Source organism: Leucopleurus acutus (assembly GCF_964270905.1).
Source record: "Leucopleurus acutus genome assembly, chromosome: 11".
Lineage (NCBI taxonomy): Eukaryota > Metazoa > Chordata > Mammalia > Artiodactyla > Delphinidae > Leucopleurus > Leucopleurus acutus.
Window position 1 is genome coordinate 3,844,464 of NC_139152.1, and position 18,640 is coordinate 3,863,103.

An 18,640-nucleotide genomic window follows, 5' to 3' on the forward strand; every position below is an offset into this window, starting at 1 on the left:
AAGAAGTACGACGCCAGTACCGAGCATAACCCAACAGCGCCCTCTTAATTAAGAGACCACAGCTGCACAAGACGCAGGTGATGTCCCTCCAGGCCGGGTCTCAGGTAGTGGGGGCAGGGAGAGGTGCGGTCAGCAGGGGGAGGGACATTTCCACGCAGGAAGATATGTCTCAGTGACAGACACAGGGTCGCTAAAAATAGCCTCGCTGAGAGCCTGATGGCCCTCAGCATAATTGCTGATGTCAGGCGAAGAGGAGTCTCCGCGTGGGCTCCAGTGCTGGTGCTGGTGGGGAGGGAGGGAGGGAGGGTCCCCTGCCTGGGAGGACCTAGAGCCAAGCCGGGAAGCTGATCCTGCTGCAGGGCCAGGAGCGGGCCTGCAGGAAGACCAGCGGGCAGGAGTGGGGAGCAGTTCTTAGCAACTCAGAGCAAGAAGGTGGTTAGGGTGAGCAGAAGCCCCCAGAGAGGGTGAAAGGCCTAGAACAGCTACTTTTAGTGAGAAAGGAGAGGGCGGGCGGGCCCCACCTCACCTCACCTCACCTCTAAGAATGGATACTGAGAAGCAAGCAAGGGCAGAGGTGCTGTGGCCTCCACAGTCGCTCACAAAGGCCGCCGGGAATCAGGTCAGGGAGCTGGACTCCGGGCCGTGCCGAGTGGAAGACAGGCTCAATTCCAGGGAGGGCCCCTGCCCTGGGACGGGCCCAGGAATGGCGGGGCACTGTTCCTTCAGGATCAGCCTCATTTTCTCCTGTTGGCTTCTCCACCTATTCCTAGGTCCCAGCAGCCCACTGATTCCAAAAGGGGGCTACCGCGCTCGCCACCTGGGCTTCACAACTTCTTAGGCAGGATCGCTGCAGACCAGGCCCAAGACAACATTTCTAGTGGGCGGGGTGAAAGGAGGGCCTGGTGACCAGGCAGTGGTGCAGCCATCTGTCAGGAAGAGCCAGACTTCTCTCTATGAAACTGCGGAGAGAGGGAAAGACAGGGAGACGCCGGCTGGGGGCGGGGCGGGGTGGGGCTGGGGGGGGTGGGAGGTTCTGGGGACGAGAGAGAAAGGCAGGACTGACCTTCCGCAGAGCAGCAAAGGCAGGGCCAAAGGTGGCTTTGACCTGCACGCGATCCCGGATCCAGGCCGGCAGCTTTGCCAGGATAGGAGGGCGGGCGTACCGCTGGTCCAGAAGCACGATGCTGGCAAAATCCTTCTGATGCCTGATGGCCCTGCCTGGATGGGGACAGAGGTTGGGGGTCTGAGTTAAACCTGCCTCCCCCCACAGTGCGTTTCTACTGTGTCCCCTTCCCCTTGCTCAGCGCTCGGGCTGGAGAGATGGCAGGTGAAATCCCTCCTTCCTGTCGCCTCACTCTCCAGCCATCTTGCCAGCAGCGTCAGCCCAGGCTCACCTATGGATTGGTTGACAGCCTTCATACACAGGTTCTCCACCAACGCCTTCCCAGGGGGCACCTGGCCTGGGGCTCGGGGCTGGGAAGGGCAAAGGAGGTGACCCGTCAGAGCGGACTCTTGCCTCCTCCTAGTGTTCTCAGTGACAGTGACACAGCCGGGCTCTGGAGCGGGACCCGTGGGCCTCGTGGGCACAGCAGCCGGCATGATAGGTGATGGCATAGAGAAGCTCAGGGGCTGTGGAGGGGGCGTCCCATCGCTCTGGAGCAAACGGGACACACACGTCCCAGGGCAAGGGGGAGTCACAGCCGTGGGGTGCCCCCTCCCTTCGTCCTCCGAGGCACTGGCGGTACTCACAAGGGTCTGGTCCAGGTAAGCCATCTTCTCCTGCAGCTCTGCAGACCTGATGCTGGGGAAGGGCATGCCCACCATGACCACACACCTAGGGCGGAGGCACACGCGAGTCACGGCAGCTGCACGGTGCCCAGGACAAGGGGCCCGTCCTCACCCACACCTCCACTCCACTTCCTTCCGCCTCTCCCTCCCCTCGTCCCTACCACCTGGAGAGGGTTTTCTCAGCGGAGATATCCGGTCTAGACCAAGGAACTGAGTCCTGATCAAGTTAGGGGCTGCCTGATTTTCCACCTGGCCCCAAAGGGCCAAGTCCAGAGTTGTTGCATCCGTGCGCCCCGCGGGTGACGGGCCTGAGCAGTCAGCCCGGGTGTGGACTCCGAAGGTGCCAGATGGGTGGGTGTCAGAGCCGCGGGAGATGGGAAGCCCACCCCTTACCGGCCAAGGTTGTCAGAGAAGTTGATGCCTTCACTCATCTTCCCTCCGACCACGGAGAACATCAGGGCCCCTGTCACCATGCCCCCTGCCTGGCCACAGTGCTGCAGGAAACACCCAGCCCAGAGCTGCAGAGCCAGGGCGTGGATGCCAGCCATGGTACTTTCAGCTGCCAGCGCCACGTGCCCTTTGGACCCAAGGCCTCAGAACCACACCTCTTACCTGAATGCACCTGGAATACTCCAGCAGCACCTGCTCCACCTGGTTCACTCTCTGGGGCTCCTGAAATATCTGAAGGTAAACATATAATGTCTCCCAGAAAAGGGTTTCAGAATGCCTGGGTCTTGGGTGGCTCTTGGCCTTATGTTTTCCAGACTGGGGACTGGAGAAGCCCACAGGGCCAGGGCCCTTGGTTATCAGGGATTGGAAGCGGGGGTAAGGAACTAGCGGAAGCCCCCGCACACAAGAAATCCAAGGAGGAGCTCTGGGTGCCAGCGTCCTCTCGAGTGCGAAGTCCAGCGGAGCAGCCACTCACCTTCTTCCTGACAGCCAGGCGGGCCAGCAGGCCACTCTTGTCCCAGTGGGCGTGGACCTGGCGTTGGTACGCATAGGAGGGGAAGAAACAGACCACCCCTCCCGGCACCACGTTGCACAGGTTACAGAGGATGCGACCCGTCTCATCCATCTAGGGAGGGAAGACAAGGAACCTGCCACGGAGCCATTCCTGAAGCCCCCCAAAAAGGCTCAAAGCCAAGTACAGCGACCCACGGGTGACTGCGGGGGAGCACGGCCAGGTGGCTCCCCGGGGCGGAATGTGCCACCCTCCCTACCACACGCCCGATGATGCTTCTGGCGCCTGGTAGCATCTGTGACACACCACGTGCTGGCACACCAGAGCCAAACCCACTGTGGGATGCCGCTCAGTCCACTGTTCTCCAACTCCCAACATCCTGCTGGGGATTAAGCCCCGTCTGTGACAAATCAGGCACTGAAAACCCCAGGCATGCCACTAGAGGTGTGCCCCCAACACCCGCATTCCTGCCCAGGCGGAGCCCACAAAGCCAGACGGCAAGAGAACCAAAGGCACTGAGCAGCCTGCTCGTGAGCTTCGTTTAAAGAAAACGTCCTCAGCAGCCGAAGGCATGAGGCTGGAGATGGCTCAGACCTTCCGTGGTCAACTTCTAGATCCTGCCCACCCTGTGCCAGCTGTGATGGGAGAGCCCAGCGCCTGAATGCTCGGCCCGGGGCAGGGTGCCCCCAGCCCGAAGTCTGCCTCCTGCCCCCGCAAAGGCCGTGGGAAGGCAGGCTGCCTGGTACGGACCATCTGAGGCAGCTCTCTCTTCTGGTACGTGAATTCCAGCTGCTGGTTGGAGGGCCCGCTGCAGATGACGAGGGGCAGGATGTTGTCTGCAGGGATCACGTGACCTGGCGAGACCCAGTGAGGCTGAACTGGAGTCGACTGTCCCGCAAGGCAGAGTCCAGGAAGAGCTTCCCCCGACCCTGTCTTCCAGGCTAGGAAGAGCAATTCACAGCCCCCGCACCCCACCCTGTTTCCACACGGGACCGACCCGGCGATGCCCAGGCCTCTCCGTGCAGACACAGGGGACGCAGAGCAGGAGAGCCCGGAGATGGGGAGCTCGCGAGGAAGCTGCCCTCTTGTGGCCTCAGCCCCCGGGCCTGATAACAGCACACGGCTGAACAGTGACACGAGGCCCAGCCCCGAAACCCTGGGCATGGGTCCTCACCACAGGAGAACTCCACCACGCGCTCAGCTTCCACCCCGGCACATGCCAGCAGCTGCTCCCGGAAGTCGGACACCTGCAGACCACAAAGCCAGCTCTGTCATCTCCCAGGGGCCTGGGCCAGGAGGCGACAAGTACGTAAGAACAGAAAAAAGAGGCAAAAGGAAAGGCTGGTAACAGATTCGTTAAAAGAAAAAAAATAAATAATGATACCCAGTGTTGGCAGCCTCATTTAAACCACTTGTGGGAACAGCAAGAGAAATTCAGCAATTTGAAACAGTGGTTCTAAACCCTGGCTATGCCACAAAATCACCACTCGGAATTTAAAACATATATATATGGTCAGGGCCCAGCCCAAACTACTGAATAAGAATCTCTAGTGGGAAGACATACGCATTTGTATTTTTAAAGAGCTCCGGGTTTTCACCTATCAAACTGGCAAAAATCCCAAAGTCTGACTGCTCTCTGGAGAACCAGGCATTCTTATATGTTGCCTGTGGGCAGGCAACAGGATAGCACGACTCCTGTGGAAGGGGAATTTGACACTATTTAACAAAGTAGACACATGTTTACTTTTAACCCACAATCCCCTATCTAGGCATCTCCCCTGAACTACAGCTCCACAAACCAAACATATGTGCAAGGACAGTCCTTGTGAGGTTATCCGTAACATTCTGCATTTCAAGAGAGACTGGCCGAAGGAGCTACCCTATCTCCCCCAGCAGTCGACCATGCAGCTAACAGAAGGAACGCAGACCACCCTGTGCACTGCTAACGTGTGATCGCCAGAGCATGCTGGGAAGTTAAAGCTGACTGAGCTCCCCTTAATGTAAGAAAGGAAAGGGAGGGCTTCCCTGGTGGCGCAGTGGTTGGGAGTCCGCCTGCCGATGCAGGGGACACGGGTTTGTGCCCTGGTCCGGGAAGATCCCACATGCCGTGGAGCGGCTGGGCTCGTGAGCCATGGCCTGTGAGCCTGCGCGTCAGGAGCCTGTGCTCTGCAACGGGAGAGGCCACAACAGTGAGAGGCCCGTGTACCGCAAAAAAAAAAAAAATTAAAAAGGAAAAAAGTTTGCTCATCTTTGCAAAAAAAAAAATTAGAACGAAACACTGGAGGAATAGACCAGTAGCTAATAAAAATGATTACCTTTGGGAATGGGGAACGGTTTGAAGAGGGACAGAGATGAGACTCTCTGAATACGTCTTGCTATATAGTTTCGACTTTTGAACCATACAGATGTGGACATTTTTAAGAACATAAAGTAAAAAGGCAAACTAAAATTGAAAACAAAAACTGAAAGCCTACCTCCCTATCAAACTCAGAATATAGCCACACAGAGAAAAGCTTGACTTCAAGTGACTTTGTATCACTAATGACCACATATCCTTAGTGGGGTACTTTAAAGGCAAAAAATAAATGCATGTAAATGAATTCAATCAGTAGTTTCGTGTTAGAATACTGGTATAATTTTTTTGTGTGTGGGGGGGCACACTGTGCTGCATGTGGGATCCTAGCTCCCCGACCAGGGATCGAACCTGTTCCCCCTACACTGAGTGTGCAGAGTCTTAACCACTGGACCGCCAGGGAAGTCCCAGAATACTGGTATAATTTTGAAACTATTTTAAGTATATTTGAGATAGAGCAAATAAGTAATTATGTTAATGTGATAAGAAATCAAACTGCAGCGTAACAGATACTACGTAAGGTCAAGTAAAATGACTGATTTTGATACAGAAATGTCACTGTGGACTCACAATGTCTGAAAACTATTCCCTAGGTCTGTCCCCTGAAATGGCCTATAAACGGTGACGACCCAGGAGCACTATGAACGCCCTAGCTCCCAGATGTTGGTTTCTAAGTACCAATCCCCCTTTGAAGAAACCAGGGCACCCTGGACAAATGAATGATTCCAGGTCTGGGGCAAGGAAAGTGTTAAGGTGAGCCCGGGACATTTTTTGTGCTGAAAGCAGGGAAGCATCCCAAGACTAAGGGGGCCATGTCAAAGGGACCAGAGCAGTATGAGGGGTTCCCACAAGCCAAGTCTCAGAAAATCTGAGCATCAAAAACAGCGACTGTGGACTTCCCTGGTGGCGCAGTGGTTAAGAATCCACCTGCCAATGCAGGGGACACGGGTTCGAACCCTGGTCCAGGAAGATCCCACATGCCACGGAGCCCGTGTGCCACAAGTACAGAGCGTGAGCGCCACAACTACTGAGCCCGCAAGCCACAACTTGAGCCCACGTGCCTAGAGCCCGTGCTCCGCAACAAGAGAAGCCACCGCAGTGAGAAGCCTACGCACCGCAACGAATAGTAGCCCCCTCTCGCAGCAACTAGAGAAAGCCTGTGCACAGCAATGAAGACCCAACGCAGCCAAAAATAATTAAAAGACAACAGCAACAAAAAACAGCAACTATAAATGATTCTAATACACCAGTGAATAAAAGTCTACTTCTATACACAAGAAAGAAAAATGGAAAAATAATACAGCTACAGGGGTGACTCTAACAGGAAGCTGAGGTTGGGAGCTGACGGCTTGAGGAGGTTGAAGAGCCTTTGCCTTTCAGCCAGTAAGTCTTGGTTCTAAGACACATCCTAAGAAAGTGACCGCTGTGCAGAGACGCAATTGTATCTCCCCCTCTACCATTTAAAACAGAAGAACCGCAAATCGCCTAGATACCTGACAAAAGAAGGGTGGTCGTATGTAACATATTCACATACGGAATGAAGTGCAGCCAGAGTCGGGCAGGATAAATGCGTATTCGCTGACAAGGAAAAATGCTGAAGATGCTTTGCTGCTGAATGAGAAAAGCAAATTATAGCAGCAGCATGTGGAGATACCATTTTTGTTTTTGTTTTTTAAATATGTATGTGTATTTGTAAAAACTATGAGTACAGAGACTATTGGAACGATATACACCAAAATGAATTTTTGCTGGTGGAATTATGATCTATTTCCTGTTTTTGCTTGTCTCTGCTCCCTACAATGAAAATATAACAGTTTCCTAAATATGTACACTAAAACTTAAATTTATAAAAGAAAGAGAAGGTTGTATCTATGGTGGGTACAGGAATGGAAAGGCACTCCATTCTGGGTCTGAAGCTCCAGAATGGCTTTCTCTGCTGAAGTGGCTACAGAAACACCAGGGCAGGACAGTGCCCACCCCACCCCAGACCCAGCCACGAGACAGAACAGCAACGCCACCTGGTGGACACTGCGTGGCTGGCTCAAGCTAACCCCCTTCTGGCTGGGGGACTCACAGGATGGGAAGAGGCCTGATGCTACATCCTCCCCATCCCAGCAGCTGGGCGCGAGAGGCTGGGCCATGTCCTTACCGGTTGCATGGTGCCCCCTGCGAGGACCACCGCCCGGCATTCCTTTACCACCTGGGCAAAGTGCACGGCTGGATTCAGGAGCAGGAATTTGAGGCTGCTCTGACTGAGGCTGCCTAAAGAAAAAGACAGCTACATGGAGAAGGGCAGGTGCAGGCCCAACAGAGACCTCCATCTGCCTGAGACAAAGGGGATGTCCAGTCGGGTCCATGTAGAAGCCATAAGAGATACAACTTTCTCTTTAAATTAGACCCATCTCATCTCCAGGACAACCCTGAGGTAGATGGCAGGACTGTCTCCCTTTTCACATGAAGAACTGAGATTTAGGGAGAAACTGGTCCAAGTCATGCAGCTCATAGGTGATGGAGCCACGACTCCAACAAAGCCCACCTGACCTTCACACTGGGCTACGCGGAGTCTCTGGCAACCTCGCCCGAGACCAGCCAGCAGCCCAGCACCTCTTCATCCCTCCTCACCCCGTCAACTACTGGCGTGGGTCACAGGTGGCCAGTTTTCACCCATTTCTGCGTCCCAAGCTGGTGGGGTACCAGATGGACGTAAAGCAGCCTGGCTCCAGGCTGGCTCCTCCCGGGGTTACCTTGACGGCTCAGGATGACCCTGCCATCCTGGTTGGCAGTGGTGAGAGCTGCGAGGAAGCCTTCGATGTGCATCAGCGGGGAAGCGGGCCGCGGTGCCCTGTCCTCCCCCTCCTCCGCGGGGGCTGCAGGAGCTGCACAGAGCAGAGGAAGGAGGAGGGTCTGGGAGTCCGGACAGCAGGGGGCTCCCTGCACCTGGGCTAAAGCCATCCTCCGGGAAGACCATGCGTGAGTTAAGGCTAACTCTTGCCCAGGCTCCCCCTCTGACTCACCCGCAGTCATCCCCGGCTGCAGGCTCTGCAGGAAGTGCTGGAACCCGGACAGTTTGGGTTGCTCCCTGGAGGGCGCCAGGACCGCCCCGTACCTCTCTGTGAAGCCGAAGAGCTGGGACAGGGATGAGAGCAGTGGTTGTGAGAGGGAGCCGGACGGGCCCTTCCCCGCCCCCGGCGAGCTGCCGCATGGTGAGCACGGAGACAGGGCGTTCGGAGGTTCGGCAGGCCAGGAGAAGAGACGCACGGAGGACAGCGACGGGGGCCCGCGCAAAGGGACACGTACCTTTCTGCTGACCATGCTCTTTTCACAGTAGCGCTTCACCTGCGAAAGCAAACCCAGCCAGAGGCGCCGGGAAAACAAATCCAGCTGGAGAAAGCCACCTTCCAAACGACAGGAGCAGGCCCACGCCACCCCCAGGTGCCCAAAGCGCCTCTTGTGGTCGCATCACCCTCCTGCCTGAGGCCTCCCCTCTGCCACTGTCCCCCCCCGCTGCGTGCGCATGCGCGCACACACGCATACACACACGCACACACACGCGCGCACACGGTGCCCTGCCACAGAAGGGACTCGGCAGCACAGCACAGCCTCTCCTCTCTGAAGGTGCTTGGCGATGGCCACGTCCCCTCTGCTCTCCTGCACCATGACAGCAAAGCTGGACCTTGAGGATTAAGAGGTAGTTTTTTAAAAATCCTATGAGCAAAAGCACAACACAAAAGGGAGAGCTGGGGCTTCCCTGGTGGCGCAGTGGTTGAGAGTCCGCCTGCCGATGCAGGGGACGTGGGTTCGTGCCCCGGTCCGGGAAGATCCCACGTGCCGCGGAGCGGCTGGGCCCGTGAGCCATGGCCACTGAGCCTGCGCGTCCGGAGCCTGTGCTCCGCAACGGGAGAGGCCACAACAGTGAGAGGCCCGTGTAACGCAAAAAAAAAAAAAAGGGAGAGCTGGGCTAGGTCAGGGGCGTGTGGAGGAGCATGGTTGTGAGCACAATGTGCAAGATGAGGGGTGTGGACCCCCTGAAGGTCTCTGAAAAGGGGCCATCTTCCATTAAGATTCACTGGGGATGAGAAAACCATAATTCAGAAAGAGTCATGTACCACAATGTTCCTTGCAGCACTATCTACTATAGCCAGGACATGGAAGCAACCTAAGTGTCCATCGACAGATGAATGGATAAAGAAGATGTGGCACAAATATACAATGGAATATTACTCAGCCATAAAAAGAAACGAAATTGCGTTATATGTGTAGTGAGGTGGATGGACGTAGAGTCTGTCATACAGAGTGAAGTAAGTCACAAAGAGAAAAACAATACCACATGCTAACACATATATATGGAATTTAAAAAAAATGGTACTGGGACTTCCCTGGTGGCGCAGTGGTTAAGAATCCACCTGCCAATGCAGGGGACATGGCTTCAAGCCCTGGTCCGGGAAGATCCCACATGCTGTGGAGCAACTAAGCCTGTGCGCCACAACTACTGAGCCTGTGCCCTAGAGCCCATGAGTCACAACTACCGAAGCCCGCGCGCCTAGAGCCCATGCTCTGCAAGAAGAGAAGCCACCGCAACAAGGAGCCTGTGCACTGGAACAAAGAGTAGCCCACGCTCGCTGCAACTAGAGAAAGCCTGTGTGCAGCCATGAAGACCCAACACAGCCAAAAAATAAGTAAATGAATAAATTTAAATAAATAACTGTACTGATGAACCTAGGGGCTGGGCAGGAATAAAGATGCACACAGACGTAGAGAACACACTTGAGGACACAGTGGGGAAGGGTAAGCTGGGATGAAGTGAGAGAGTGGCATGGACTTATATATACTACCAAGTGTAAAACAGATAGCTAGCGGGAAGCAGCCGCATAGCACAGGGAGATCAGCTCGGTGCTCTGTGACCACCTAGAGGGGTGGGATACGGAGGGGATATGGAGATATGTGTTACGTATAGCAGAAACGAACACACCATTGTAAAGTAATTATACTCCAATGAAGATGTTAAAAAAAGAAGATTCACTGGGGAACTCCCTGGTGGTCCAGTGGTTAGGACCCCGCGCTTTCACTGTCGAGGGTGCAGGTTTGATTCCTGGTCAGGGAACTAAAGACCCTGCAAGTTGCGTGGTGTGGCCAAAGAGAAAAAAGAAAAAACGTCACCGGACTGTAGTCTGTAAAAGAGACACGAGGCAGAGAACAGGACCAGAGACCAGAAAGGAGCGAGGAGGGCAACCGCCTGCTCTGGGGCAGCAGCTGTGGGATGAGAGCACGGGGTCAGGGCCTGGCAGCGTGTGGATGCGAGGCGAGGGGGAAAGGAGTCCAAGGCCATTCGGCCTGCCGCCCGCCTGGCGGGGGATGGCAGCGACCAGGCCAGGGGGCAGCTGGTGTGAAGGGGAAGGGGGAGCGGGGCCTTGAGCCCACACAGCCGGGTCGCCCTGTGCTCCGCCGAGCACCACCAGCACCCCTCGTGTGTGCGGCGTGCTGTCCTCCTCAGCTGGGGAGCCTGAATGACGTGGTGCCCCTCCCTTGGAGTCACGGGACCCACGCGCTGCCCTGGACACGGTGCTCTGTGTCGTCAGCAAACCAGACTCACTAAGGTGGTCCGTCAAGCGACAGAGCCTGTGCCCCATCTGGAGGGAGCAAAGGTTGAGGCTGGGCCCAACCCAGGCCAAGCACCCCAGCCGCGCTCTCAGGCACCTCAGCCCGACAGCTGGATCGCAAAGTCATTCGTGCTCTGCCCAGCGCCCGGGAAGACTGTGCCCGAAGACAGGTGGAGGGGAGGCACCTGCGAGCGTCCGCTTATTACACAGAGAGGAAGGCACGGCTCCCCGTGACCCTCCGCCCCAGGCTGAAGACTCTGCCCTCCTGCGACATGAGCTGTGTGTGAGGGTCAGGTACAGTAACTCTACAGACCCTCGGACCTCGAGGCTGCTCAAGGACAGAAGGAATTTACTTTCTATTCCTTCCACCATCTTAACGCTGTTCCGCCCACGGGGGGTGGGCAGAAAAGGAACCTGGATGTGCCACACAAAGGTGAAAACCTACCTTGAACAGGTTGATGTTGTCGATCTGGCTCTCAAAGAGGAAGTCGCTGACGGTCTTCAGCTCCGTCCCTAAGGGCAAACAAGCGAAGGGCCCTGAAGCCCTCGCTCTGAGGACCGTGGCCTCCGCGCCCCAGAGGGCAGCTCAGAAACGGCTCCCACCTGCTCTTACCTGCCTGAGACAGGCTCTGGGTATTGGGGCTTTGCTTAACGTTCCCTACAAAAGAGAATCAAACAGGTCAGGACGGTGGGCCTCTGGCCCCCATCTTCCCCCTCTGCTCTGTAGTTATCGAGTAAGAACGCTCCTATCTGAAGGGGTCTTCTGCCATTTACAGCACCCAAAGGCCCCACGAAGGGGGCAGGGGGGCCTCAAGGTCTGACCCACGTGCACACGCAGCCCGAGCCTGGCGATGTCATCCTTTCCCACATCCTCCGAGGAGGCGGGGATAGGGACACCCCACTCCACACGGGCGCCAGCAGGAGACGCCCAGGCTGCACGGCAGAGACCCAGTGAAGAGCATCAACGTGAGACAGATGCCCCCGAAAAGCCCTGCTGCCTTTCTGCCCTTCAGCTTCTATAAAAGCTTGCACAGGAACTGCCAGAGGGAAGTCGTGTGGCTCCGAACGATGCCAAGAAGTGTGGGCCCGGAGCCAGAAGACTCCAGTCCCTCTCACCGGGCTCACGAACCACAGGCCGGTCACCTCTGCTCCGGGCTTCAGTTTACTGGCCTGAGGGTTACCGTGCCTGCGCTGCCTTCCTCACAGGAGCACCCGAGTCCTGAGTCCCATCACTGTGACGTAAAGTGTCATACACACATTTATATCACAATATATTATTATTACTGCCACCTGTGGGGTCGGGCCTGGACTCAGAACAGGGGCAAATCAACCAGGGCTCTAAACAAAGGTCTAAGGCCGGACAAATAAGAATTCTCTAAGTCAATGGCCAAGGCGATTCCTGAGAGACAGAAACCCCAGGGGTCCTGGCTGGCATCCGGGGAACGGAGCCCAGCAGGCTCGGCAGCTGGCCGCGGGGCGGGGATGCTCCTTACCGCCCAGCACTGTCACGAACTTCTCCAGCACGTACAGGATCTGCTTGATGTACATCAGGTTCTTGGCCTTCAAGCGCTTCCTGGGGAGAAGCCAGTGGACATTGGCGGGAGGACCCCGACTTCCCCTCCCGGTGCCTGAGCTGAGGCCCTCCTGTCTGCTGTCTTCCCAACTGGGTCACGAGCTACACACACTCTCCCAGAAGGGCGGCTCACTGTGGCCCAGGGCCTGCACGGCCTCCTGGGGTGCACGCCTAACGAACAGGAGGCGAAAGCACGCTGGCCCCCATCATGCTGGGCCCGGCCAGATGCTACCCCGGTGCCTCCTCTCGCAGGCTGGCTTTGGGGTGCCGAGGCTGAGCGGGGCCTTCCCAACCCCTCGGGGGGCAACGTCTCACCCATATCGTTCCATGTACTGGAGCAGCTGGGAGTGGGCCTGGCAGAGCTGGGGGGAGAACAGAGAGCGATGTGATGGCAGAGCAGGCCCTAGACCAGCAGCCTGGGGCCGTGCCAGAGATGCCCTCGACGATGCCTGGACAACGCCAGCCCAGGACACTTGGGGGGCAGTCGAGGTGAAGGGGCACTGGTGCAGCGGCATCCGCTGAGGGTCAGGGAAAGGGGAAGACGATGACTCGCAGATAACGAACGTCCCTGCTAGTGCTTCCTGGGGTGGGAAAGACATGCTGTCTGCTGGGAGAGCCGGTTCCAGGCAACCATCGCGGCTCAGTCCAGGCCAGCCGGCACTGGGCAGTCCAGGGGGTGGGTGTCACGTGGGCTTGAGGGTCAGAAACCGCTGGTCAAATCCCAGGCTGACCTCAGGGGCAGCGCTTAACCCTCTCTCAGCCTCCGAGTCTCTACGTAAAACAGCCACCAGCCCGACGCAGAGTCAGCGTGAAGACGTGGTGCAGGGCACATAATGGGCGATGAACAGCGGCTTTCAGAAACCTTGAGCATCCCTCAAAGCCGTATCAACAGTAACAACCAGCTGCACAAGGACCCCTGCTTCCCATCCCACCGTCCGGCTCACGGAGACCACTAAGTTAGCAGCACCCTGGCCCGGAGGACTCTGGGCGACACAGGCTGGAGAGAAGCAAGCGAAGCGCCCGCTGCCTGGGCTGGGTCCCGTCCTCAGTCACGCTGGGGGCCCCCGGCCTCGGCTCAGCGCGCCCGCTGCCCCCCGCGGCAGGCCTTGGCCTGGGAAGGCAGAGGCCGACCCACCTGGGAACCGCTGACCTCCACGCTGTGGATGCCGGTGATGGTGTCGATCAGGTTGTGGGCCTCGTCGATGACCACGACCTGGCCCTGCAGCCGGATCCCCGCCGCCTGCCGGGCGGCCGCGTGCAGCAGTATCTGGTAGGGCAGCACCACCAGCTGGAGGGGGAGAGGCGGCCTGAGGTGGGAGCAGGACCCCTCCCACGGTGGGCGGGCCCAGCCCCCGGAACACGCGTAGGCGGGCACTCCTCCGGAGAGAAAGCTAGAGCAGCGCACTGTGCTTTGAGCTGGAGAACCTTCCCCGGAAAGTCTTATGTGGAACGTCAGCTACAGAAGAGATAAAACTGGAGCCGACTGCACTTCCGAGTGGACCAAGGGCGGAAGGGCGGAGGGGCCTGGAGCCCCTGCTGCAGAGCCCCTTCTGCGCCCCCAACGCACCAAGGTCCCTCAACACGCTGTGACAGCACTGGGCCCAGAAAGCAGCCCCGGGTTCTGGCCCTGGGGCCGCCACTTCCCAGCTGTCTGACTCTGGGACAGTCAACCTTTCTGAGCCTCGGTTTCCTCGTCTGCAAAACGGGCTTGAGGAAGTCTATCTCAAATGAGGGTTAAGGGCGGGGGAGGCGGGGTAACAAAAATGAAAGCACTCTGTCAATTTCTTAGGTGCCGTGTTGTTATGACGATTTTCCAGTTAAAAGGATACCGATAAAGTGAAAATCCAAAAAACTGGAAACTGAAGGCCCAGGTTTTAACACTGGCTCCGCTACTCATTTGCTGTGAGAAAACAGATCCATCACTTAACCCTTCTGGGCCCCGGGGGTCCTCACGTGTAGAATACGAATAATACCTGCCTGAGCTATTTCAGTGCGCTACTATAAACAAAACGACGTGCAAAGTGCCTTAAAAAGTCGAGATCATAAGAGTTTCAGGATATCTCACTATATTGGCACCCAAGTGTGTCCAGACCCCAGGAGGGCTGAGACCACCGTGAGGCTGGGTGGGCTCCCCAGTTTCTTGGTGACCCTCACACTCAGTTCCGGGCAGCACACTGACAAGCGTCTAACTGCCAGGTAATGTTATTACTAACACAGTTCCCTGCATCTTTAAAGATCAATGGAAGTCTTTTCTTGATTATATGAAATTCTCCATAAATGATACACTATTTCCAAAAGTCATTCAAATTAAGGGAGTAGAAAGAAAACAGTTAAATCATACCACCAAATAACAATGATATCATTTTTGACTCCATACAGCAAGTCTAGGGAAGGGTCTCCACCTGTGCTGCAGGCAGGTGCGCGAGGCGGGACGACCACGCACCCAAAGGGCACCTGGAAAGACCTTTGTGTCCCGTAGCTCCCCACGGCGCTCTAGTTTCTGCCCTGGCGCTAATGCGCCATCCCCCAGGATGCCAACTGTCCCTGCAGCCCAGAGCCACCTAGGCACCTGGGGCCTCCTCCAACCCTATGTACCAGGAGAGAGTGGGTGACATGTCCTCAGTGGGCGGTGTGTCGGGCAGACAACCACAGCCAGTGACACCCTCCTGAACCAAAAGAGGAGTGAGAACTCCCTCCTGGGCCCCCGCTCAGAGCCGAGAGCCACCGCCCAGCCTCTGGGGTCTTCACCTGGGCTGCTGGAATGGCGAACCGGCTCCCGTAGTAGGGACAGGCCCGAGCCTCCTTCCCCAGGGCCACCAGCTGCTCGATGTCCTTCACCTCCAACAGGACCTCGTCCCGGAGGAGCTGCAGCTGCTTATGGTTGTAGAAGGGGCAGGTGGCCCGCGGCTCCAGCCTCCTGCTCCGCCCGGGCTTCTCCTCCTCGACGACGCTCTTCTTCTCTGAGGGGCGCAGGCACAGGGGCAAAGGCAGAAAGAACCTCAGCTGAGGTTCTGACCGCGGGGCCAGAAGGGGTCTGTACCACGGGGCGGGGCCGCTAAACCCTTCCGGAACTGCTGCTTACGGACTCTTCGAAACATCCCAGCATCTTACCTCGTCTTCTCTAGAAGAGGCCTATGATATCGCCTCCTAGCCAGGGTACTGGACTAGATCCAGACTAAAAAGCAAAAAGACCTTTTTCCCCACGTGAGGCTCTTTAGGAAGGAAGCCCAGCCCGGTCTGCTCTGCCCTCGTTCCCGCTGTTTCCCCCGTCCCAGGGCTGCACACGGTCCCAGAGGCCCTCCCTACAGCCTCGGGGCGCTGGAGGCTACCGTGTTTGCTTCTCTGCAGCTCCACACAGCGGTCGTTGATGAGCTGCACAGAACCTAGCTTTCTCACATCTTCATTGACACAAAGATTCTACAAGACAGAGGAGAGGATAAAGGACACGGGGCTGGCTAAGCGACACAGAGCAAGCCACCGGGCCTGCCCGCCTTCCAGGAGCAGGTCCTTGCTTCCAAGGAGCAGCAAGGCACAGGGGCCGGTCCCGCCCGCCCTGCTCGCCCGCCCGGCCCCGCCTGCACTCACCTGCCGAGAGCCCAGGGACACAAGCCGAGTGTCCTTGCCAAAGGGGCTCTTCTGCACCTCGTGCACAAACTGGGCCAGCTGCGAGTGCGTCCGACTGCAGTAGTAAATCTGCTCGGGGTAGCGGGGTTCAGGGCAGACTGTCAGCCCCAAACGTTCTCGGCACAGCAAGGAGGGCTGGGGCCTGAGAGGCCGAGGGAATGGACAGGGCACCCAGGACACAGACCTAAGGAAGGCGACCGCCCCCGGGCAGACCTCTGCGAGCCCTCAGGCCAGGGCGTCCCCCTCCCCTGGGTCATGCTGGGCCCCTGTTCCTGCCCCTCTGGGAGGCTCCGTCATCTCAGGAAAGGGAGTTTCCTCACAGTGGTGGCTCCTGACGCAGGGAGGACTCCGAGAGTCCGGGGCGTAGGGGGAAGCGGGGCGGGCGGGTCCCCATGCACCTCCCAGGGCTTGGGGGGCGAAGCAGGAGGAGGCTGAGCTCACCTCTCTGTGCGCCCCTCCAAGATTTAGGAGAGCCGGGGAGGAAGAGAGGAAAAGGGGGGTGGGGGGGTATCTAACGTCAACAGAGAAAACCCGAAGTCCCACACACACGAAGCCTGAGCAGCGTCAGAACCACACAGCTCCCAGCACCCCAGGCAAATGCAAATTCAGACCAGAGGACAGGGGACGAGCCACTGAGAGCCAGGGGCAGAGCACCCGTCCCCCACCTCCTGCCACCCCCAGTGGAAAGGCTGCCCCTCGACGCCCTGGGGCGCAGGCGTCTCCCGGGGACCCAGCCCCCCTGCCAAGCACCTGGAGACTCGGGGGCTTCCACCTCCTCCCTGGACCCAGGTCAGTCACAGGAGACCCAGGATCTGGTGTCTCACCTTAGTTACATGTTCTTCCTCCAGGTCATCCTCATCCGCGTCTACTCTGAGAGAGGAAAAAACACACAGCACGGAAAAAGTCTTCTCGGACTTTCGTGTTTTGTTTTTATTCACCTGGAAATTCAATTTTTAATGGCAGAAATGTGCATTGTCTAGGGCTCTCAGAGAGGAGTTATCAACAAGGTCGGCCTCCTGGTCAACAGAGGATCGTTCAGGCAGCTCTGTGTGAAAAGCCGGGATTTAAATCACATGCCACGTGGGGACAAAATCGGCAGGACCCCATGAGGGGCTGCGTGTAGGAGGGAGTGAAGAACATCTTGTGTTCAGAACCAGGTGGGTGTGTCCTCGGAGGCTGCTGTCCCCCGAACCCAGGGCGTCGGAAGCCAAGCTGCAGGACTGGCGGCCCTGGCCTGGACCCTAGCGAGTACTTTTTCCTTGAATATTCGCAAACTCCACTAAAGTTTTTTACCTCGTCCCCTGGGGAGGAACAGAAGAGCAGGAAAGGCCACAGGGCACTGGCTGCTCCTGTCCCCCGCCAGAGAGAGATGGGGGACGCGTAGAGAAGTTAGCATCTCAGCCCTGGGCGGGATCACAAGTGTTAGCTCTAATTCAGGCCCTGGAACCGGTGCCTCAGGGCAGGACTCTGAGCACCAACGTGGAAAAGCCCAGGACCAAATGGTTTCACCGGTGAATTCTACCAAATAATTAAAGAAGGGCTTCCCTGGTGGCGCAGTGGTTGGGGGTCCGCCTGCCGATGCAGGGGACGCGGGTTCGTGCCCCGGTCCGGGAAGATCCCACGTGCCGCGGAGCAGCTGGGCCCGTGGGCCATGGCCGCTGAGCCTGCGTGTCCGGAGCCTGTGCTCCGCAACGGGAGAGGCTACGGCAGTGAGAGGCCCACGTAACGCAAAAAAAAAAAAAAAAAAAAAAAAAAATTAAAGAAATAATGCCAATCCTTCTCAAATGCTTCCAGAAAACCGAAGAGCAGGGAATATTCCCAAACTCATTTCATGAGGCCAGCGTTACTCTGATACCAAAGTCGATAAGGGTACCAGAAGAAAAGAAAACTACAGGACAGTATCCCTGCTGAATATAGATGCAAAAACTCTCAACCAAAGCACATCAAATTCAACAGCACGTTAAAAAGATCATATTTCGGTCTTCCCTGGTGGCGCAGTGGTTGAGAGTCCGCCTGCAGATGCAGGGGACATGGGTTCGTGCCCCGGTCTGGGAGGATCCCACATGCCGTGGAGTGGCTGGGCCTGTGAGCCATGGCCGCTGAGGCTGCGCGTCCGGAGCCTGTGCTCCGCAATAGGAAAGGCCACAACAGTGAGAGGCCCGCGTACCGCAAAAAAAAAAAAAAAAAAAAAAAAAAAAGATCATATTTCACGATCAAGGAGGATCTATCCCTGGGACGCAAGGATGTTTCAACATAAGCAAATCAATAAATGTGATACATCACATTAACGAAATGAAAGACAGAAAATCGTATGATCATCTCAACAGATGCAGAAAAAGCATCTGACAAAATTCAACATCCTCTCATGATAAATATTCTCAACAAATTGAAGAGAAGGAACATACCTTAACACAATGAGGCCATATGTGACAAGCCTGCAGCTAACATGACGCTCAGTGGTAAAAGGCTGAATGCTTATCCTCTAAGATCAGGGACAAGGGTGCCCATTCTTATCACTCATCCTCTACATAGTACTAAAGTCCTAGCCAGAGCAATCAGGCAAGAAAAAGAAATAAAATGCATCCAAATTGAAAAGGAAAAAGTAAAATTGTCTGTTTGAAGATAACATGATTTTATATGTAGAAAACCCTAAAGATTTGACCAAAAAACTGTTAGAACTAATAAACAAGTTCAGTAAAGTTGCAGGATTCAAAAATCAACATACAGAAGTCAGTTGCATTTCT

At 56.4% G+C, this 18,640-nt stretch overlaps 1 protein-coding gene across 2 annotated transcripts in view; it reads right to left on the reverse strand.

Annotated features, from left to right (window-relative positions):
- Positions 1–886: 886 nt before the first annotated feature.
- Positions 887–18,640, reverse strand: part of DDX11 (DEAD/H-box helicase 11) — a 31,268-nt gene continuing 13,514 nt past the window's right edge. Inside the window, exons 6-27 of one of the 2 annotated variants that reach the window (XM_082849571.1) lie at positions 16,721–16,766; positions 15,858–15,965; positions 15,602–15,689; positions 15,021–15,232; positions 13,408–13,560; positions 12,588–12,634; positions 12,193–12,272; positions 11,313–11,357; positions 11,145–11,212; positions 8,400–8,438; positions 8,117–8,228; positions 7,847–7,978; positions 7,252–7,364; positions 3,924–3,996; positions 3,500–3,603; positions 2,714–2,863; positions 2,401–2,469; positions 2,182–2,282; positions 1,750–1,834; positions 1,395–1,473; positions 1,064–1,218; positions 887–959 (exon numbers count right to left, since the gene is read on the reverse strand). In XM_082849571.1, coding sequence (XP_082705697.1) covers positions 930–959; positions 1,064–1,218; positions 1,395–1,473; positions 1,750–1,834; positions 2,182–2,282; positions 2,401–2,469; positions 2,714–2,863; positions 3,500–3,603; positions 3,924–3,996; positions 7,252–7,364; positions 7,847–7,978; positions 8,117–8,228; positions 8,400–8,438; positions 11,145–11,212; positions 11,313–11,357; positions 12,193–12,272; positions 12,588–12,634; positions 13,408–13,560; positions 15,021–15,232; positions 15,602–15,689; positions 15,858–15,965; positions 16,721–16,766 — 2,089 coding nt within the window. In that variant the 3' untranslated portion in view covers positions 887–929. Of the gene's footprint in view, positions 960–1,063; positions 1,219–1,394; positions 1,474–1,749; positions 1,835–2,181; positions 2,283–2,400; positions 2,470–2,713; positions 2,864–3,499; positions 3,604–3,923; positions 3,997–7,251; positions 7,365–7,846; positions 7,979–8,116; positions 8,439–11,144; positions 11,213–11,312; positions 11,358–12,192; positions 12,273–12,587; positions 12,635–13,407; positions 13,561–15,020; positions 15,233–15,601; positions 15,690–15,857; positions 15,966–16,720; positions 16,767–18,640 lie in introns of both variants that reach the window. The other variant, XM_082849570.1, reaches the window with a different exon arrangement.